This window comes from Microchirus variegatus (genome assembly GCF_963457635.1).
Source record: "Microchirus variegatus genome assembly, chromosome: 20".
Taxonomy (NCBI): Eukaryota; Metazoa; Chordata; class Actinopteri; order Pleuronectiformes; family Soleidae; genus Microchirus; species Microchirus variegatus.
The window spans coordinates 19,664,551-19,683,423 of NC_139821.1; the positions used below are offsets into that span (position 1 = coordinate 19,664,551).

An 18,873-nucleotide genomic window follows, 5' to 3' on the forward strand; every position below is an offset into this window, starting at 1 on the left:
AACTCTGAACACTGCTCTCTGTCTATCCTCTATAATTCAGAATTGAGTGGTTATTACAAGATGATAATATAGGTAATACAATTGTTGATTATTTATCCAGTGTTTGGAGTTAATGTAATTTTACATAACTTCTTTTAATAAGAAAAGTAACCTTTTTCTTAAATTATTATTTAACATTTATTTAGCCACGCCACGTCATTGAAATCCATATTTATAGACCTGCTAAATGTGGCTCCAGTGTTGATTGGTGTGTAGCTGTGTCATTTAATTTAACATTGACCATATTTAAAAAAGCTAAAAAATAACCAGAATCCAACTTCTCTCTGTGCTCTCTCCATCTCACATTAAGTTGCACCTCTGGCACATGTCAGTGGAGGCGGAAACTTCACTGCATAAAGTGGGCCTGCTACAGTGAAAACATTTGAAGAAGATGTGGCCATTTGAATGTAGGTACTCCTCAAACAGGTTTAGGGAGAATTTAAGCCTCGAAGATTCTGAGGAGTCAAGTTGATATCAAGTTGTGTGGTCCGTCCGTGGGTCCGTTCCAGTTTGTTGGAGCCGTGGGGTGTGGACGGGCTGTTAGTTGGCTCAAAGCAGACATCTGTTGATCTTCTTTGTCTCTGAGTGGAAGCAGTTCGGGCGTCCGGTATGGAGGGATGAGTCGGCCGAGGTGCGATCCCCATGGTAGGAGGAATGGAAGCTGGCGGCTTCTTCAAAAAGGGCATCGTTCGTGCAGCACAGGAGAGCCGCAACAAGAGCAGCAAGCAAGAGAACAAAGTGTGTCTCTTGGTTTTATATGGTTGACCAGTCGAGAGACCATAAAACAGAGATGGTCAATGAGACTTAAAGGATCCTGCCCCCTCATGGAGAGTCCTCCAGTCATAAACTTAAGGAAGGTTACAAAATGAGAGGGTTGCAGGGTGGTTAAACTCAAATCAGGCATTTTGTCTGTATACAGGCCTTAGTCAAAGAACAATGGATTACAGCCACATGCTTAGGTCCCAACATATATACATATATATATGTATCTATATATATGTATATATATATCTATGTATATATACATATACATAGATATATATATACACACTGGTGGAGTTTTGGCACAGCCATCAGGACCAAGTGTCTGCTGAGGGACACATCAGCACATAGAGTATATACACACACACATATATATATATATAGACTCCTGATCAAAATTTTAAGACCAGTTGAAAAATTGTAAAAAATACTAAGAACCTTCTTAAGATCCAACAGTGCAAAATGTAAATTCTTGCAATTTTTCAACTGGTCTTAAAATTTTGATCAAGAGTCAATGTATATATATATATATATATTATAAGTTTATTTTTTATAAAATGATGTACTGTCTTCAACCTGTTCACAAAGCCACAGTTTAGTAACAGATACAATTTCGATTCATTATTCATTATTTATATATATATGTATACACATATACTGTATGTATATATATATATATATATTAGTTTTTTAACAGAATATGCAAGTTTAAAATTCGAAGAAGCCACCCAATGCTTCAAATCACAGTATTGTGGGTCTTAAAACAAAACTATTTGTGTTACTAAAAAAACTGGACAACAGCAAACACACTGACGTAATACAAGAAGCAACACTCAACAAGTAATAGATAAAAATTACAACAGAACTATATGTAAAGGACTGTTGTGGCGATTTCTGTTGTAGAGATGTCTGATGTGAAAATAAAGTTGGATTGAAAAGCAGACTGGCTGAAGCATCGGTTTATTCTTTGCAAAGAGAGAGACAACAGAAGACAACTGCTCCGAGGCAAGTCTAAGATGGCTCTGAGGAAGATTAAGAAAGGCCTGCATAGATATACTGTTGTGACTAGGCTGTGTGCGAGTAGCTGCTTGAGCTTGACCTTGGTCTGCCTGTTCTACGTGAGAGCTGTCTACGTGTCGTAAAAAAATGTCAAGAGTATGAAGAGTATGTGTGTGCGTATGTGTGGGAAAGAGAAAATGTTATTTTTCCAGGACAATGACACAGGTAAATGATGTGTTGAGGACCTGCCCCTACAGCTTGTTATTCTGCCCTGATAGGTGATGTGCAATAATGAACATTGTTATAAGTCAATAAAATAGATGATGTAGTGATAGGACTGAACTCGGTAAAGATATGAACCAGAGCAAAGTCATGAGGGTATTTTTAGAGAACAAGCTGCTCTCACTAATGTTGTACTGCTGCTTATTCTCTGCTGTGTCCTCCTCTCTTTACTCCTCTTCTTGTCAGTTCCAGGAACAGTTTAACCCAAATGGGATGTACAAAACTGGAGATGTGATTCTCGGTGGAGTTTTTGCAATCAACTTCTTCTCTACTGATCCTGACCTGACTTTTACCTCAGAGTCACAGCTGCCTACCTGTTATGGGTGAGTCTGTCAGTATATGTAGTTGTGAAATGTATAACTTTGCAGAGTAACTGTATAAAGTATTTTTTAATAGTAGTTTGTGTTAGTTTTGATGTCACAGGATTCAGACATTCTCAGACCATGGCCTTTGCTATTGATGAGATCAACAGAAACTCCAACCTGCTGCCTAATGTGACTCTGGGATACAGTCTATATGATAACTGCTTTCAACTGGGAATTGGATTTCGTGCAGCACTGACCTTAGTCAGTGGTCAAGAAGAGCAAGTTACATTAGAGGAGAACTGTGTCGGAACACCTCCAGTCCTAGGAATTGTGGGTGATACCACCTCTTCAAATTCTATCGCAATTTCTACAGTCTTAGGTTTGTACAGAATGCCACTGGTAAGTTTTTAAGTATTTCAATTCGATCATTATTATGATTACATTTTGAGTTTAAATATAATTGTATTATTTTAAACTACATTGAATGAATATCTGACCGTTGAGTAATCAACCTTAAATACTTGAAAATAGAGATAAGCTTTCTCAGAAGAAATGGTCTGCTTTTTTTGCAGGTGAGTTATTTTGCCACATGTTCCTGCCTAACTGATCGACAAACGTTTCCATCTTTCTTTAGGACGATCCCAAGTGACGCTTTTCAGGTGAACATCTGTCCAAAAAATATATTGTCACTAGTCATTGCATGCATTTCATTTAGCGAGTTGTGTGTTGTCCAAAAAAATGTCATACGGAGAGAGAGAGCGAGAGGGAGGGGGGGAGAGAGTGTGTCGAATGTCCAGCGTATGTGTGCAGTATGTGTGTATGTGTGCAGTGTGTGTGTATGTGTGCAGTGTGTGTGTATGTGTGCAGTGCGAAATTAAAGCGTGATTATCATCAAAGCAGTCATCATCAAAGCTTTGTTTGACGAAGGACGACAAAGAGAACAGGACAATAAGTCAGCTGTGGCTGAGTAGCAGCTTATTCACGGACAGGGACAGCGAAAGCACAGAGACGGCTGTGTGGACTGTTAGCATTTTAAGCTAGCGATCTTTATGCTAACGTGTTAGCAGACTTCATCGTCACAAAAACAACAAACAGATGATTATTCCGCGGCTGAAAGAGAGCAGGACACACACGGTAGTTGTAGCTGAGATGATGACGTGGCCCCAGCACCGCTCTATCTCCTATCTTATTGGACTTTTGGAGGCGAACATACGTAAAACTGCAACGAAAAGGAAGCAAGCCCGGACCTCTTATGATCGAAGGCACTGAAGTTCTTATGGGGTGAGTTTTTATTAACGTTGTTTATCTATGTTATGTTAGTGTTCATTCAAAGTCACATACAGACGCACATAGGGACGCTGTCTTTTAATAATCCACTGTGCGTTTCATAACGCCGTTTAGCTACATTGTTATTAGCTATGCTTGCTTAGCTCGCTAGCTCGGTACTGTATTATTACAATGAGAATGATGCGCACATCGAAACTTTTGTTCGGTCAGATGAGCGTATTATAAGTCGTAAGAGGAGCATGTCACGGCCCTCTTTGAGATTTTGTACACCCGCAGGTTCAGTTTGATAATTCAAATGCTTTGAGACGAAACTCCCGTGTTCGAAACCTAACATTGCATTGAATGATGTGTGAATGCCACACCTTTGCATGCATGAATCACACATGATTAACACAATGTGTGATGAACGTGTTAATTACACGTGCAATACATGCACATAAAGGTGTGGCATTCACACATAATTCAAGCAATACTACTGATCAATCTATACTGATTCAGTGATTAAATGCCTTTTAACATGAACCATGATCTGAAACAAGTATTTTTTTTATTTTTTTTCAGAATCCTGGGCATAAGGATTGGCATGTGAAGTTGCGGCCAACCCATGTGTCCAAGGCCTCAGTGTGGCGTCAATACATGAGGTCGGCTAAGGCTCTTGGTATGTGTATAAATTGATTTCTATACAATAGCCAAATGCTTATATAATCTGCAATATGTAATGTGTAAAATGTGATTTTTTTGGGAAAAATAAAATCATTATTTTCATTGTGGTTCTTGCTGTCAACAGGTAGTGGAACACAGCTCTCCTGAAAGTCGCCTCAATATTCCGCAGCTTGTTGGAACGGCAGATGGAAGAGTGATAGTAAAGACCATTGACTGGCAGACACATCTGAGTCCCTACTTTCGAAAGCTCCCACAGATTGAGAGTTATCAGCACTTTAGGTATTTATATTCAAAATTCTGCATTTTATGAATTAAAAAAATCACGAATGGACATAATAGTGTTCCATGTGAACAGTGAGCCATGTTTTAAATATCCTGTTGTGTGCTTCTATTCTGTCACAGCTTTGATGCCAACAGACCAGGTGTGGTGCTTGCTCAAACTCACAGTGATGCAGAGCCTATCGAGTTTCATCTACTGCGCAACCCAGGAGTTCTGCCCCCTGTTGACAGTCTTCCCGTCCTGGCCCCACCTGACCATGGACAGGCAGACGTATCTTTTTGAAAAAATCCGGCCTTTCTGTTCTGATGAGGCAAAATACTTCACATGCCCAGCACCAAAGGTTACAGCACAGAAGAGTAAGCAGAAGAGGGTGCGTTTGTGATGTCATCATTTAGCCTGCATATCAACTGTGATGGACAGAGTGGGTACAGCCACATTGTGGGGGAGGAACTGGTTTTGAAGATGATAATATAGTCCATGGTCTGGAAAATATTCCTTCACACACTTAGATATATTTTATTTCTTTATTTTAGTTCTATGCACCATATATCTGGAACAAACTCCCAGAAAACTGTAGGTCTGCTGAAACGCTCACCTCTTTTAAATCAAGAGTGAAGACTTTTCTGTTTGCCGCTGCATTTCAGTAATTTCCAATACTGCACTGTAACCTCTATTCCTTATATATACTCTTGATTTTATTTTTTATCTTTTTATTTTATTTGTATCTATTTTATTTTTTAATCTTAATCTTTAAATTTTACCTGCTTGTTGTTATTTTGATGTTATATCTGATTTTATAAATGTCTCTTTTCTATGCTTTTTAATGCTTTATGTAAAGCACTTTGAATTACCTTGTTGTTGAAATGTGCTATACAAATAAACTTGCCTTGCCTTGCCTTACATTGACATGAACTACATTCATTCCTTTTTTTTTCCAAACTGCTACACTGTTACTGTCCTGTGGGCTAACAGACATCAGATGTCACTGACAGCTAGACTGGGTGGGGGGTTGTGACCATGTTAATGTCATGCAAATGAGCAGCTATTGGCCTGGCTCCTCAAGAGGGTCGAAATCTTTCAGGCTGAATTTCTCCCTAAAGCAGTTTGAGGAGTGCCTACATTCAAATGACCACATCTTCCTCAAAAATGATCAGATGGACATGTGTTTGACATTGTTGGAAAGCTTAGATATCACACTTTCGGAATCTGTAAATAACTCCAAATGTCCCGAAGTAGACGTGAACCCTTTTGCCATGGCTGGACACATGTATACAACACTAAAAGATAATGATTAAACATGAGTCTTTGATTAAGCTGTTTGGCTGGATTTCGAGTAAAAGATGATTCCAGTCTGTGCTCTAATCCCCCTGCTCTGTGTCCACATAGGTGAATGCTATGATTCAGATTATAAAACACTTTGGTTGGACTTGGACAGGTCTGCTCATCAGTGAAGATGATTACGGAGTTCACGCTGCCCGATCCTTTCTCTCTGATCTGGGTCCAGCTGGTGGAGGTTGTCTGGCTTACACAGAGATTTTGCCCAGTGTTTATGACCCTGCTGAACTAAGGAGAATAGTGGATGTGATGAGGAAATCTACAGCTCAAGTGGTTGTCGTGTTTGCTCATAAGGATCTCATGATTAACCTCATGAAAGAGGTCGGTGATAAAAGAGATATGTTCTAAAAAACTTTTTAGCCTTTGGAAAACTAGCATTACTAATATTTTAATTATAATTTGTTAAAGTTACTGAGTGTTGAAAGTAATTTTGTTTACCAGGACAAATTAAAATGTGCCTGTAACAGTGTGTAAAACACAGGTTTGTGTGACATCAGCTGTGGAAGCTATATTTTACTTTTACTGGTATGAATTTATAAACTTGTTATCATACAATATACAGGTGGTGAGGCAGAACGTGACAGGCCTGCAGTGGATGGCTAGTGAAGCCTGGACATCAGTTGATGTGCTCCAGACTCCTCAGCTCATGCCATACCTCGGTGGAACAGTGGGCATCTCCATCCGTCGAGGAGAAATACCAGGACTCAGAGACTTCCTGTTACAAATACGTCCTGACCTACATCACAACAACACAGATGAAAACAGCATGGTGAGAGTTTCCATCTGACTTGGTAGTTGTGAAAATAACTACCTTGCATTAAAATGTAAAAAAAAATTAACTTCATTGCAGGTGAATCAGTTTTGGGAACACACATTTCAGTGTAGATTTGCACCACCTCCAGCAGGTTGGGTGGAAGCTGGAGGAGAATTATGCACTGGACAGGAATTTATAGAGAATGTGGAGAATGCATTGGTGGATGTTTCAAATCTCAGGTCAGAGTATAATGTGTATAAGGCTGTGTACGCTCTGGCATATGCTCTTGATGACATGCTGCAGTGTGAGCCAGGGAGAGGACCTTTCAGCAACAACACCTGTGCTCATTTGCAGAGACTGGAGCCATGGCAGGTGAGATATCAGTTTACACTCTTTTAATTTGACTTCATCGTTTTTTATTTCTTGAAGATTTGAATGAATTTTAAGAAGTTAAAAAAATAATCAATTTAAAGCGGACATATTATGCAAAATTAACTTTTTAATAATTTGAATACTTATATTTTGGACTCTGGAGGCCCTATGAGTAGGCAAGTGTGAAAAAAGTTGACTCACTCATGTTTTTGTGGTCCTCCTCAGTCTAAGTACAACAATGGTCACAATGATACATTCCTGGAATTGTTGTCTCGCAGAGCTCCGCTTTGTCCCTAAAAAAACCACAAGAGTGCAGGCAAGGGCAATACTATCCTGAAGAGTGGAAGAGTTCTATTCTTGGCTGCACAGTGCAGCACTGAGTGATCTGTTAGGATAATATAGGTCATGTCGGACATAATGTCTCATCCTGGAGTTTAACAACCTCATTTATTTCATCCAGCCTTGTTGGCAAATATAGCTGTTTGTCATCTGCATAACAATGAAAGTGTATATTGTGTTTTCTAATAATGTTTCCTAAATTAGGCATATTGTAAAATGTATAGGCCCAACACTGAGCCCTGTGAAACTCCACAATTAGCTTTTGCTTGCAATGATGCATTATCATTAACAAGCCATTTTCATTAACTGAAAATAATTACTGGTAAATAGAAGTAAATTCCATCTGCAGTCTTTTATTTTAATGCCTCAGCACTGGTAACAGATAATGCCAGAGGTATCTTTTAAGTTATCAGTCAGTTATCTTTAGCAAATCCTGCCAACTCTGGCACAATATTCATAAATAAATTCCCTGTAAGTCATGTTACAGTGCACATGTTATATGGTCAGCTGAGACACACAACTGCTGGGCAGTAATTGTAGTTGTTGTTCTTGTTGTCCTTTTGTTTCTAATTCTATTATCCAAAGCTTCTATATTTCTTGGAAAAAGTCAACTTCACCACAACATTTGGTGATCAAGTGTCATTTGATGAAAATGGTGATGCCTTACCTGTATATGACATCATGAACTGGGTGTGGCTCCCTGATGGAAGAACTAAAGTTCAGAGAGTGGGTGATGTTAAGAGGTCAGCGTTCAAAGGTGAAGAACTCACACTGGATGAAGACAAAATCTTCTGGAACTTTGAATCCAAACAGGTTATTTCTTAATTGTTTTAGACTACTTTTGCTTTGCCCCACCCATTGGTTGAGAGTTATATATCCATAGATGTTTGCTATGGTCCGTCTGGCATGAATGAGGTCATCCACCCATGTGCATGATGATACTGAAAAACCCTTTATGGACATACATGTACACTTACTGTGTACTATGTACTAGCTTCATGTAACACAACACTCTCCAGTCTATTTGGTGGGACCCTCTAGTTATGGTTGAAGAAGGGACATCAAAGAACACAATTACCATGGACTCTTGCCTGATGTTGTGTAAGAACATTTGGTGATACCCTCATATTATTGATCCACATGTTACACGCTTGCTGCAGCTGCAGTAACACAGGTGCATTCAGGTTTTTCGAGCACAGGAATTTACATACACACTACGCCGTGCAGCGTCGTAATAGTTTTTCTTTGATTATAATGCTTTTATGATCGTGAGAAGCCAAAATCGAAATCATGATTAAAATTCGATTAATCATCCAGCCCTATTATCAGTGTTTTTATTTTCAATTAGGCAGGGTCGAATGAAAAAGCGGGACATGCTCAATTTGTGTGAGGTGGGACAGAGGGTAAAATTGCTGTGTACAAGGCAAAGCGGGACAGGTGCTCTAACCTGGTTGCTGACGTCCAACTGAGAGACTGATTACACACTCAAACGAAGAGAGAGCTGCAAACCATAATGTCAAACAAACCCAAATATGTGAACCAGGGTCATAACAATACACATTAGTTAAAACACTAGACTGATACAGATCCTCAGTTTTTGTGAATGCAACCTTTGCCATAGATGTGCAAAAATCCATAGCAACACTCTGTGGACACAGAACATGGAAGAATATGGAGAGACCCACATAGGACAGAATAACAGATCCTGATTTTTTTCTCCACACAGCCTCCTCGGTCAGTGTGCAGTGAGAGCTGTCCTCCAGGTACCCGCATGGCCAGAAAGAAGGGGGAACCTGAGTGTTGTTTTGACTGTGTCCCTTGTTCTGAGGGAAAGATCAGCAATATGACTAGTGAGTGTAACGTTTTAAACATGACAGTTCAAAGATGTTGTATAAATATTTTCCAATCACTTTCTTTTCTCAGACTCCATGGAGTGCACCAGTTGTCCAGAAGATTTCTGGTCCAGCTCCCAGCGTGACCATTGTGTTCCTAAGAAAACAGAGTTCCTCTCCTACCATGAACCTCTGGGTATCTGCTTGACAACCACCTCCCTGTTGGGCACATTTATCTGTGTTGTTGTTCTGTGCATCTTCATCCATCATCACAGCACACCTATAGTTCGTGCCAACAATTCCGAACTCAGTTTTCTTCTCTTGGTGTCAATCAAATTGTGTTTCCTCTGCTCATTGCTCTTCATTGGACGACCCAGATTATGGACTTGCCAACTCAGACATGCAGCATTTGGCATCAGCTTTGTGCTTTGTGTCTCATGTATCCTGGTGAAAACCATGGTGGTTCTGGCTGTGTTCAGGGCCTCCAAACCAGGAAGTGAGTCCAATCTGAAGTGGTTTGGTGCTGTGCAGCAGAGAGGGACAGTTCTGATTCTGACTTCTGTTCAAGCAGCAATCTGCACTGTCTGGCTTGTCTCTGCTTCACCAGTGCCTTATAAAAACACCCAGTATCACAGTGACAAGATAGTTTATGAGTGTGCAGTTGGGTCCACAGTTGGTTTTGCAGTTTTACTTGGTTATATTGGTTTATTGGCTGTCCTCAGTTTTTTGTTTGCTTTTCTAGCAAGGAATCTTCCAGACAGTTTCAATGAGGCCAAACTCATCACTTTCAGCATGCTGATCTTCTGTGCAGTGTGGGTGGCCTTTGTCCCTGCTTACATTAGCTCACCAGGCAAATATGCAGATGCAGTGGAGGTATTTGCCATCTTGGCTTCCAGTTTTGGCCTCTTGGTGGCACTGTTTGGACCCAAATGTTATATAATCATGTTGCGACCAGAGAAAAACACAAAGAAAGCCGTGATGGGTCGCACCACAAAGTAAAAACAGTGAACACTGCTGTCTATCCTCTATATTTCAATTGTGATGAAAAAATAATAAAACGTAATAAAAGTTAATGTTTTTCAGTGTTTGAAGTTAATTTAATTTTACAAAACTACTTCTACAAGTAAGATAAGTAACTTTTATAATTATTATTATTATTATTATTGTTATTTCACATTTATTTCGCCATGCCAAATCATTGAAGTCCATACATATAGTCCTGCTACATGTGGCTCCACAGTGTATGATTGGTGTGTAGCTTTGCTTAAAGGATTAGTGTGTAATTGCTAGTGACAGGTAGAGAATAAGCTATTGCAATGAGATTGCAATGAAGAAATGCTCCTCTGCTCACCCTTCCTTCCACCGATCAGAATTCCGTCACCATCTTCACATGAGGTTCCCGTTTAAAGACACATTTATAAATTGTAATTGTATAGGTCATGGACATGTATGATAGTGAAACGTATTGTTATTTGTCCACACTGTGTTAGTGTTCTATCACTAACGTCAGGCTTGCATTACCTTGCCAGTCTGTCCCATTTAAATGAAGCAACAGTGCTCGACAGTGTTGGTCCTGTGACATGAAGAAGTGTTTTAACAGATAAAATACAAACACTGGCCTGTGTTCTAGTTACAGATATAAAACTACAAATAACATTTAGATAAGTATGTGAAATTACGTGTTCAGCAGAAAACAGCGTCAGCTTGCAAACCTCTGTCAAAACACATTTTTCTGCATCATGTTTTCTTTTCTCTGCAGATTTAGATTCAGCTGCTGGTGCTCTTTCTTGAGCAACACAATAAACATGATCCTCCATCCTCAAAAAAGCTAAAAATATCCTGAATCCAGTGTCATAGAACCTTCACTGCACCAAAGTGTGACGCTCATCTGGTTTCATGCACGCCATTCTCCTGTAGAAACTTGGCACATAGGGACTCCGCAGTAACAAAAACATCTGACTGTGTGGCCCCAGTAGCTACATATGAACAATGAATAGTGAAATATGAGCACGTCTGTGACCCGCGCTCCAAAGCCTCCTGTCCATAGCTCTTTAACGTGATGTCAGCACCACCCGGATTTTTCCATCCTCTGTCCTCAGCCAGGAGAACTCCCGCTCCCACTGAACTCTGTACTCCCTTCCTTGCTCCGCCGAGGCCAAGGGCTGAGTTTGTCCTTCATCTTCATCTGGCATCTATCCCTATTTTTTCACCTCTTTTATCATCATTGTTATTGGGCTTTTTATAGAAACTTCTGACACTCAACTGCCATGACATTTTTCTTCTTTTCTACTTTTCTTCTTCTACAAGAGCCAATTACTGTAATATGCTCTTCGCCACCAAGTGGTCAGGGGTGTGAATTGCAGTCTGTCAAAATGACAGATGGCCGTCAGCGGTCAATGACGGAAAATATTAGGTTAATGCGACCCTTGGTGCCTGAAGATAATGTATGTCGGGATTTGGTGCTACACAATAAAATTGAATTTAATTAAATTGAATAAGCAGTCACCCAGGGTCATGAGAACATTTTGGAGAATTATAACAAAAGTCAAAATGTTTGATTCATTATTTTCATTGTGACCAAAAATACTTGACAACAAACACACTGATGATAAATAAGTAAAACTCTGTCACTGAAACAATTGTACCATAAAGATAAATTACAAAAACAACTGTATGTAAATCACACATGACGTGACTGAGGACCTGCCCCTAAAGCTTGTTATTCTGCCCTGATAGGTGATATGAAAGAATAAACATTGTTATAAGTCAATAAAATTGATGATGCAGTGATGGGACTGAACTCAGTTTAGGGGTCGAAGCAGAGGAAAGTCATGAGGGTATTTTTAGACAACAGCTTGCTCCTGCTAATGTTGTACTGCTGCTTGTTCTCTACTGTGTCTTCCTCTCTTGATTCCTCCTCTTGTCAGTTACAGGGACAGTTTAATCTAAATGGAATGCACAAAACCGGAGATGTGATTCTAGGTGGACTTTTTGCAATCAACTTATTTTCTGCTGATCCTGACCTGACTTTTACCTCAGAGCCACAGATGCCTACTTGTTATGGGTAACTCTGACAGGGAATCACTCAAATTAAATTACCGTTGCTGTTAAGCTAATCAGTATGACATACTTATCTTTTTAGTAATGTGAACTGATGACATTATATCTGACATTCTTTAAGCACTGACGTTTGATCGAGGGTGTTGATGATGTTATTTTCAGTATACGTAGTTGTTAATTGTAACTTTGCACTTCATAAGGTTTTTATAATAAACACTTATTTTTCTTTTAGTTTTGATGTCACAGGATTCAGACATTCTCAGACCATGGCCTTTGCTATTGATGAGATCAACAGAAACTCCAACCTGCTGCCTAATGTCACTCTGGGATACAGTCTGTATGATAGCTGCATTCAACTAGGAATTGCATTTCATGCATCATTGTCCTTAGTCAGTGGTCAAGAAGAGCAATTTACATTAGAGGAGAACTGTGTAGGAACTCCTTCAGTCCAAGGGATAGTGGGTGATTCTTCCTCCACACGCTCCATTGCAATATCATCATTGTTAGGTTTGTACAGAGTGCCTCTGGTAAGTTTATCTGCTTCTCAAGTCAATTGTTGTTTAAAATGATTTATATTTCATGTCAAAACAAATATAAATTAAGATGTAAACAATATATATTCAACATTGAAAATGTTTTGAGTCAGCAGATAAGGACTGATTAGTATATGAGATGTTATTTTTTGCAGGTGAGTTATTTTGCCACATGTTCCTGCCTGAGTGACAGACAAAGGTTTCCGTCTTTCTTTAGGACAATCCCGAGTGATGCTTTTCAGGTGAAAATCCACCTCCCCCAACCCTACTGAAAAAATGTCTCACTCACTTGCAGAATTGTTTGGTGTCAGATATACAACACTTAAAGACAGTGATTAAACCCATGTCTCCGATGAACCTGTTTAGCAGGATTTGTAGTGAAAGATGATTCCAGCCTGTGCTCTAATTCCTCTGCTCTGTGTCCACCTAGGTGAATGCTATGATTCAGATTCTAAAACACTTCGGTTGGACTTGGGCAGGACTGATCATCAGTGATGATGATTATGGAGTCCATGCTGCCCGATCCTTTCGCTCTGATCTGGGTCCAGCTGGTGGAGGTTGTCTGGCTTACACAGAGATTTTGCCCTGGGGTGACGACCCTGCTGAACTAAGGAGAATAGTGGATGTGATGAGGAAATCTACAGCTCGAGTGGTGATTGTGTTTGCACATAGGAGTCGCACAATTAATCTCATGAAAGAGGTCAGTCATGAAAGAGATGAAATAACCTCTGAAAAACAGATTCCATTACTAATGTTTCAACTGTAAGTTGTTAAAGCTGTTGTTAGGAGCTTTGTTTTAGGGTAGGTTTGTTTACCAGGACCATTACTTATTCAATGTACAGGTGCTGAGGCAGAATGTGACAGGCCTGCAGTGGATTGCCAGTGAAGCCTGGACATTATCTGTTGTGCTCCAGACTCCCCACTTCATGCCGTACCTGGGTGGAACACTGGGCATCTCCATCCGTCGAGGAGAAATACCAGGGCTCAGGGACTTCCTGTTACAAATACATCCTGATCTACATCACAACAACACAGATGGAAACAGCATGGTGAGAATTTCCAACTGACTGGTTATTTGTGAGTACTATATACTGGCTTTAATACGCTAAATAATTATCTTCCAGGTGAATCAGTTTTGGGAACACACATTACAGTGTAGATTTCCACCACCTCCAGCAGGTTGGGTGGAAGCTGGAGGAGAATTATGCACTGGACATGAAGTTATAGAGAAAGTGGAGACTGAGTTCTTGGATGTTTCAGACCTCAGAGCAGAGTATAATGTGTATAAGGCTGTGTACGCTCTGGCATATGCTCTTGATGACATGCTGCAGTGTGAGTCAGGGAGAGGACCTTTCAGCAACAACACCTGTGCTCATTTACATAGACTGGAGCCATGGCAGGTGAGATATCAGTTTTCACTCAACTATTAAATCAATTTGATCCTTTGTTTTATTTTAAGAGTTTAATCAAGTGTAAGTGTAAACATTTTATTTTGTTCAAGTTAAATAACAGAAAGCATCTCAGGTGGTCTGTTCAGTGGCCCTCACGTCTGCTCAGGCCTCAGGGAGGTGGTTTAAGATGAATTCAGCTCGATGGCATATTGAGAGACGCTCAAGTTAAACTCGAAATAGCACTAGCATCAGCCAACTGACAACGGCATAGTGCTTGTTAACACTGACATTACGCTAGCCACAGATAGTAAAACCTCTCACACACTGCCTATATAACACAAATACATTGGACGTAGTGAGGTATTAAATACTTATGACAAACGTCACAAAAAAAAGAATACAGCACTGTTTAGAATCAATTTGGTCTGATATCGGTAAACATAGCGGCCGCCATGTTTCTGTTCTGTTGACAAAATGCAGCCACCTAATTGGTGTAGAACGATCACGTGACAAACCGTGGCACTACTTTTGAGCAATAGCTTATTACGCCGTGAATGGACTAGTTCAAAAACAACTTCACTAGAAGAATCGTCTGGAAATTTAGGGAATAACTTTTTCTTGGTGGATAAGCATGACTCTTTCTTTTTTATACACTTAAGATTCTGGACAATTCACCTGCGGCATACTACTCCCACTCACCCCCCTTTTATAACCTTGAGGCGCGTTCACACATCCCTAGCCCCTCCTCTCAGACACTCCCCCCTCCACGCCAAAACCCTGACAGTAAGTTAGCATTGAAAAAAAAACAACATTGAAACTGAAAACCAGTGTAAAAACAGTGTGACATGGACGTGAAGAAGAAATCTGAAGAGTGACATTGAAAACTACATTATTCAATGCCAATACTTTTTTTTCAGTGTCAATAAAACTTTTATTACAATGTCACATTTTATTTTCACTGCCAAAAATCGTTATTACAATGCCAAATTCTGTTTTCAGTGCCAACTATTAATGTCAGTGTTCTGTCCTTATACATTTTTAAGACCAGTTGAAAAATTGTAAGAATTTACATTTTGCACGGTTGGATCTTAAGAAGGTTCTAAGTAGTGTGTCAAAATGCCAAAAGAAGAAATAGGAGTGAGACAAAATATTTTTTGAGGAATCAATTTATTGCAAACAACCATAAAACTGAAATAGGCTGTTCATCAGCTGATCAAAAGTTAAAGACCACATCTAAAAAAAAAAACTAAAATATAAGCAGCAATGGCACACTGCGAGAGGCCTTGCTGAAGCGGCGCAACAATCCGACCGTGTTCAAAGAGAGAACGCTTTTTTGCTTTTGCCACCAGGAGGTCATGACAGTGTGGATACCTGACCGAAAATGGCACTGAATCCACATTTTTGTGAAGATTTAGGCTTTTAAAGGCTGTGGTCTTAAACTTTTCATCAGCTGATGAACAGCGTATTTTCAGTGTTATGGTTGTTTTACCATCTACCAGTTTTACTCAATTTTTTTTGTCTCGCTCCCATTTGGTATTGAGTTATTTATGTATTTTTAAGTCAACATACATGTTATATGAGAAAAATGTGAATCTGTTGGTCAGCTGAGGCAAACAACAATTGCAAAACAATGACAAAAACTGTAATTGTCTTTTTTGTTGTCCTTTTTTCTGATTCTATTATTCAAAGCTTGTGTATTACTTGGGAAAGGTCAACTTCACCACAACATTTGGTGATCAAGTGTCATTTGATGAAAATGGTGATACCTTACCAATATATGACATCATTAATTGGGTGTGGCTCCCTGATGGAAGAACTAAAGTTCAGAGAGTGGGTGAGGTTAAGAGGTCAGCCTTCAAAGGTGAAGAACTCACACTGGTGAATGAAGACAAAATCTACTGGAACTTTGAATCCAAACAGGTAACTTCTTAGTTTTTCCCATTATTATATATTTGCCCCATGCACTGGTCTAGATTTTCCCCAAGTTTGCACCGCTTTGCTATGGTCCATCTAACTTGACTGCTGCCATCCACCCATGTACGTTACCCATGGTACTTACAAAGCCTTCATGGACATATGCATGTGACTTTTTTGACTGCATGAACAAGTCCCCCAGGCCCGTCATTTCTATGACCTTGGTTATTGTTGCGGAGCTCTAGCTGATTAGGCGTTTTCGTCACCGATATGGGGTGTCTAGTCAGGACACGGGAGGCAGGGAACTGGTTTAATAATGAGTTCTCGTCACAGACGCACACCAAACACACTGCTTTCAAAAGTGTGTTTGGTGACATTCAAAACTGAAAGTGAAACTTTGAAAAAGGGTGTGGCCTAACAAGCAACAAGTTAAATACAGTACACTGAGCCTTTTGTACAGTCATCCTTGAGAGAAACAACATTTCTAGCTTTTGTGTGCAGCATCTCCTCTGTCCATTTTTGTCCGAAGAATGGCAGTATTCTCCCTTCCACCTCTTCCACAATGATTGCTAGACAGTGAGTCTGCTTCAAATATGTTGTGTGAAGCTCAAAATTGCCAGAACGGGCTGATGGAGGATTAAATGTTTGATTCACTCCCACAAATCACAAATACATATCTGTGTTGATGGAATAATATTTGACACAAAACTAACCTCGCATCGCATGAATTTTTGAGGGACTACTTTCTCAGCCGGAAGTATGACGTGCTGCTGCTGCTGCTGAGACATAAATCCTTCAGATTGCAAGGTTGGTTTTATTTCAAACATTCTATCAACACAAATATGTACATCGATAGTGCACTTTGGAGTCGGTTTGAGTGTTTCTAATGCCATGCTAGCGTGTACCATTTACTTGCACTAGCAATATCACCAGCGAACTTGGCAACTAGAAAAACTGAATGAAATGTCTTGAAAAGGTCTCCATCACAGCGGCTGAGTTGGAAAATAGGTCTTATGTCCAACGTTCCGAAATATCCCTTTAAAGTATCACCATCCACAGGGCTTTACAGACATGCAACGCATGCATAGCAACTGTCTATGGACACCGAACATGGGAACATATGGAGGGGCCCTCATAGGACAATAACTGACTGATTTCTCTCCACACAGCCTCCTCGATCAGTGTGCAGTGAGAGCTGTCCTCCAGGTACCCGCATGGCCAGAAAGAAGGGGGAACCGGAGTGTTGTTTTGATTGTGTCCCTTGTTCTGAGGGTAAGATCAGCAATATGACTGGTGAGTGTAAAGGTTTAAAAACAGTTCAGAGATGTTATATAAAAGTGAACCTCATCACTTTTCCTCTTTTCTCAGACTCCATGGAATGCACCAGTTGTCCAGAAGATTTCTGGTCCAGCCCCCAGCGTGACCACTGTGTTCCTAAGAAAACAGAGTTCCTCTCCTACCATGAGCCTCTGGGTATCTGCTTGACAACCACCTCACTGTTGGGCACATTTATCTGTGTTGTTGTTCTGGGCATCTTCATCCATCATCACAGCACACCTATAGTTCGTGCAAACAATTCAGAACTCAGTTTTCTTCTCCTGGTGTCACTCAAATTGTGTTTCTTGTGTTCATTGCTATTCATTGGAAGACCAAGATTATGGACTTGTCAACTAAGACATGCAGCATTTGGTATCAGCTTTGTGCTTTGTGTCTCATGTATTCTGGTAAAAACCATGGTGGTTCTGGCTGTGTTCAGAGCCACCAAACCAGGAGGTGAGTCCAGTCTGAAGTGGTTTGGTGCTGTGCAGCAGAGAGGGACAGTTCTGGTTTTGACTTCTGTTCAAGCAGTAATCTGCACTGCCTGGCTTGTCTCTGCTTCACCAGCGCCTCATAAAAACACACAGTATCACAGTGACAAGATAGTTTATGAGTGTGCGGTCGGGTCCACAGTAGGTTTTGCAGTTTTACTTGGTTATATTGGTTTACTGGCTGTCCTCAGTTTCTTGTTAGCTTTTCTAGCAAGGAATCTTCCAGGCAGTTTTAATGAAGCCAAACTCATCACTTTCAGCATGTTGATCTTCTGTGCAGTGTGGGTGGCCTTTGTCCCTGCTTACATTAACTCTCCAGGCAAATATGCAGATGCAGTGGAGGTATTTGCCATCTTGGCCTCCAGCTTTGGCCTCTTGGGGGCGCTGTTTGGACCCAAATGTTACATGATGCTGTTGAGACCAGAAAGAAACACAAAGAAAGCCATCATGGGTCGAGGCACTACAAAGTAAACTTATCAGCACTGTTGTTTCTTTACATATCCTCTGTATTTTGGAATTTACAAACAATAAATATGTTGATTTAAAAAAAAAAAAAAAAAAAAGGTTATTCTACTTTATTTTTCTCTAGCTGCTTATTTTTTTCAATGTTGGTAATTAATGTAATGACTTCTGTGCTAGTCACGGGTTGTCCATAACGAACACCATGTTCAAACATAAGGGTGTCCATATGAGAACTTGACACCAGGATACCCTTGGCAGTGAGTCAATGATCGACACTGAGCGCAAACGTATCATCAGACCTGCGGCCATATGTCTTGGACACTCGGCTGAAGAGGGGGGAGGAGCTGATCACCACCTGGTGATGAGTTGGTCCAAATTGCAGGGGAGGATGCCGGTCAGGCCTGGAAGACCTAAACGTGTTGTGAGGGTCTGTTGGGAACGTCTGGCGGAGTCCCC

General features: G+C 40.2%; 1 protein-coding gene across 1 annotated transcript; it reads left to right on the forward strand.

Moving 5' to 3' along the window:
- Window positions 1-12,116: 12,116 nt before the first annotated feature.
- LOC310941834 (extracellular calcium-sensing receptor-like) lies at window positions 12,117-18,426 on the forward strand (the record flags this gene model as incomplete). Its single annotated transcript, XM_083907082.1, has 9 exons — window positions 12,117-12,313; window positions 12,542-12,836; window positions 12,998-13,084; window positions 13,273-13,542; window positions 13,685-13,891; window positions 13,967-14,242; window positions 15,923-16,153; window positions 17,317-17,440; window positions 17,516-18,426. The coding sequence occupies 9 exons, from the start codon at window positions 12,117-12,119 to the stop codon at window positions 18,424-18,426; spliced, it is 2,598 nt and encodes an 865-aa protein (XP_083763208.1).
- Window positions 18,427-18,873: the final 447 nt, after the last annotated feature.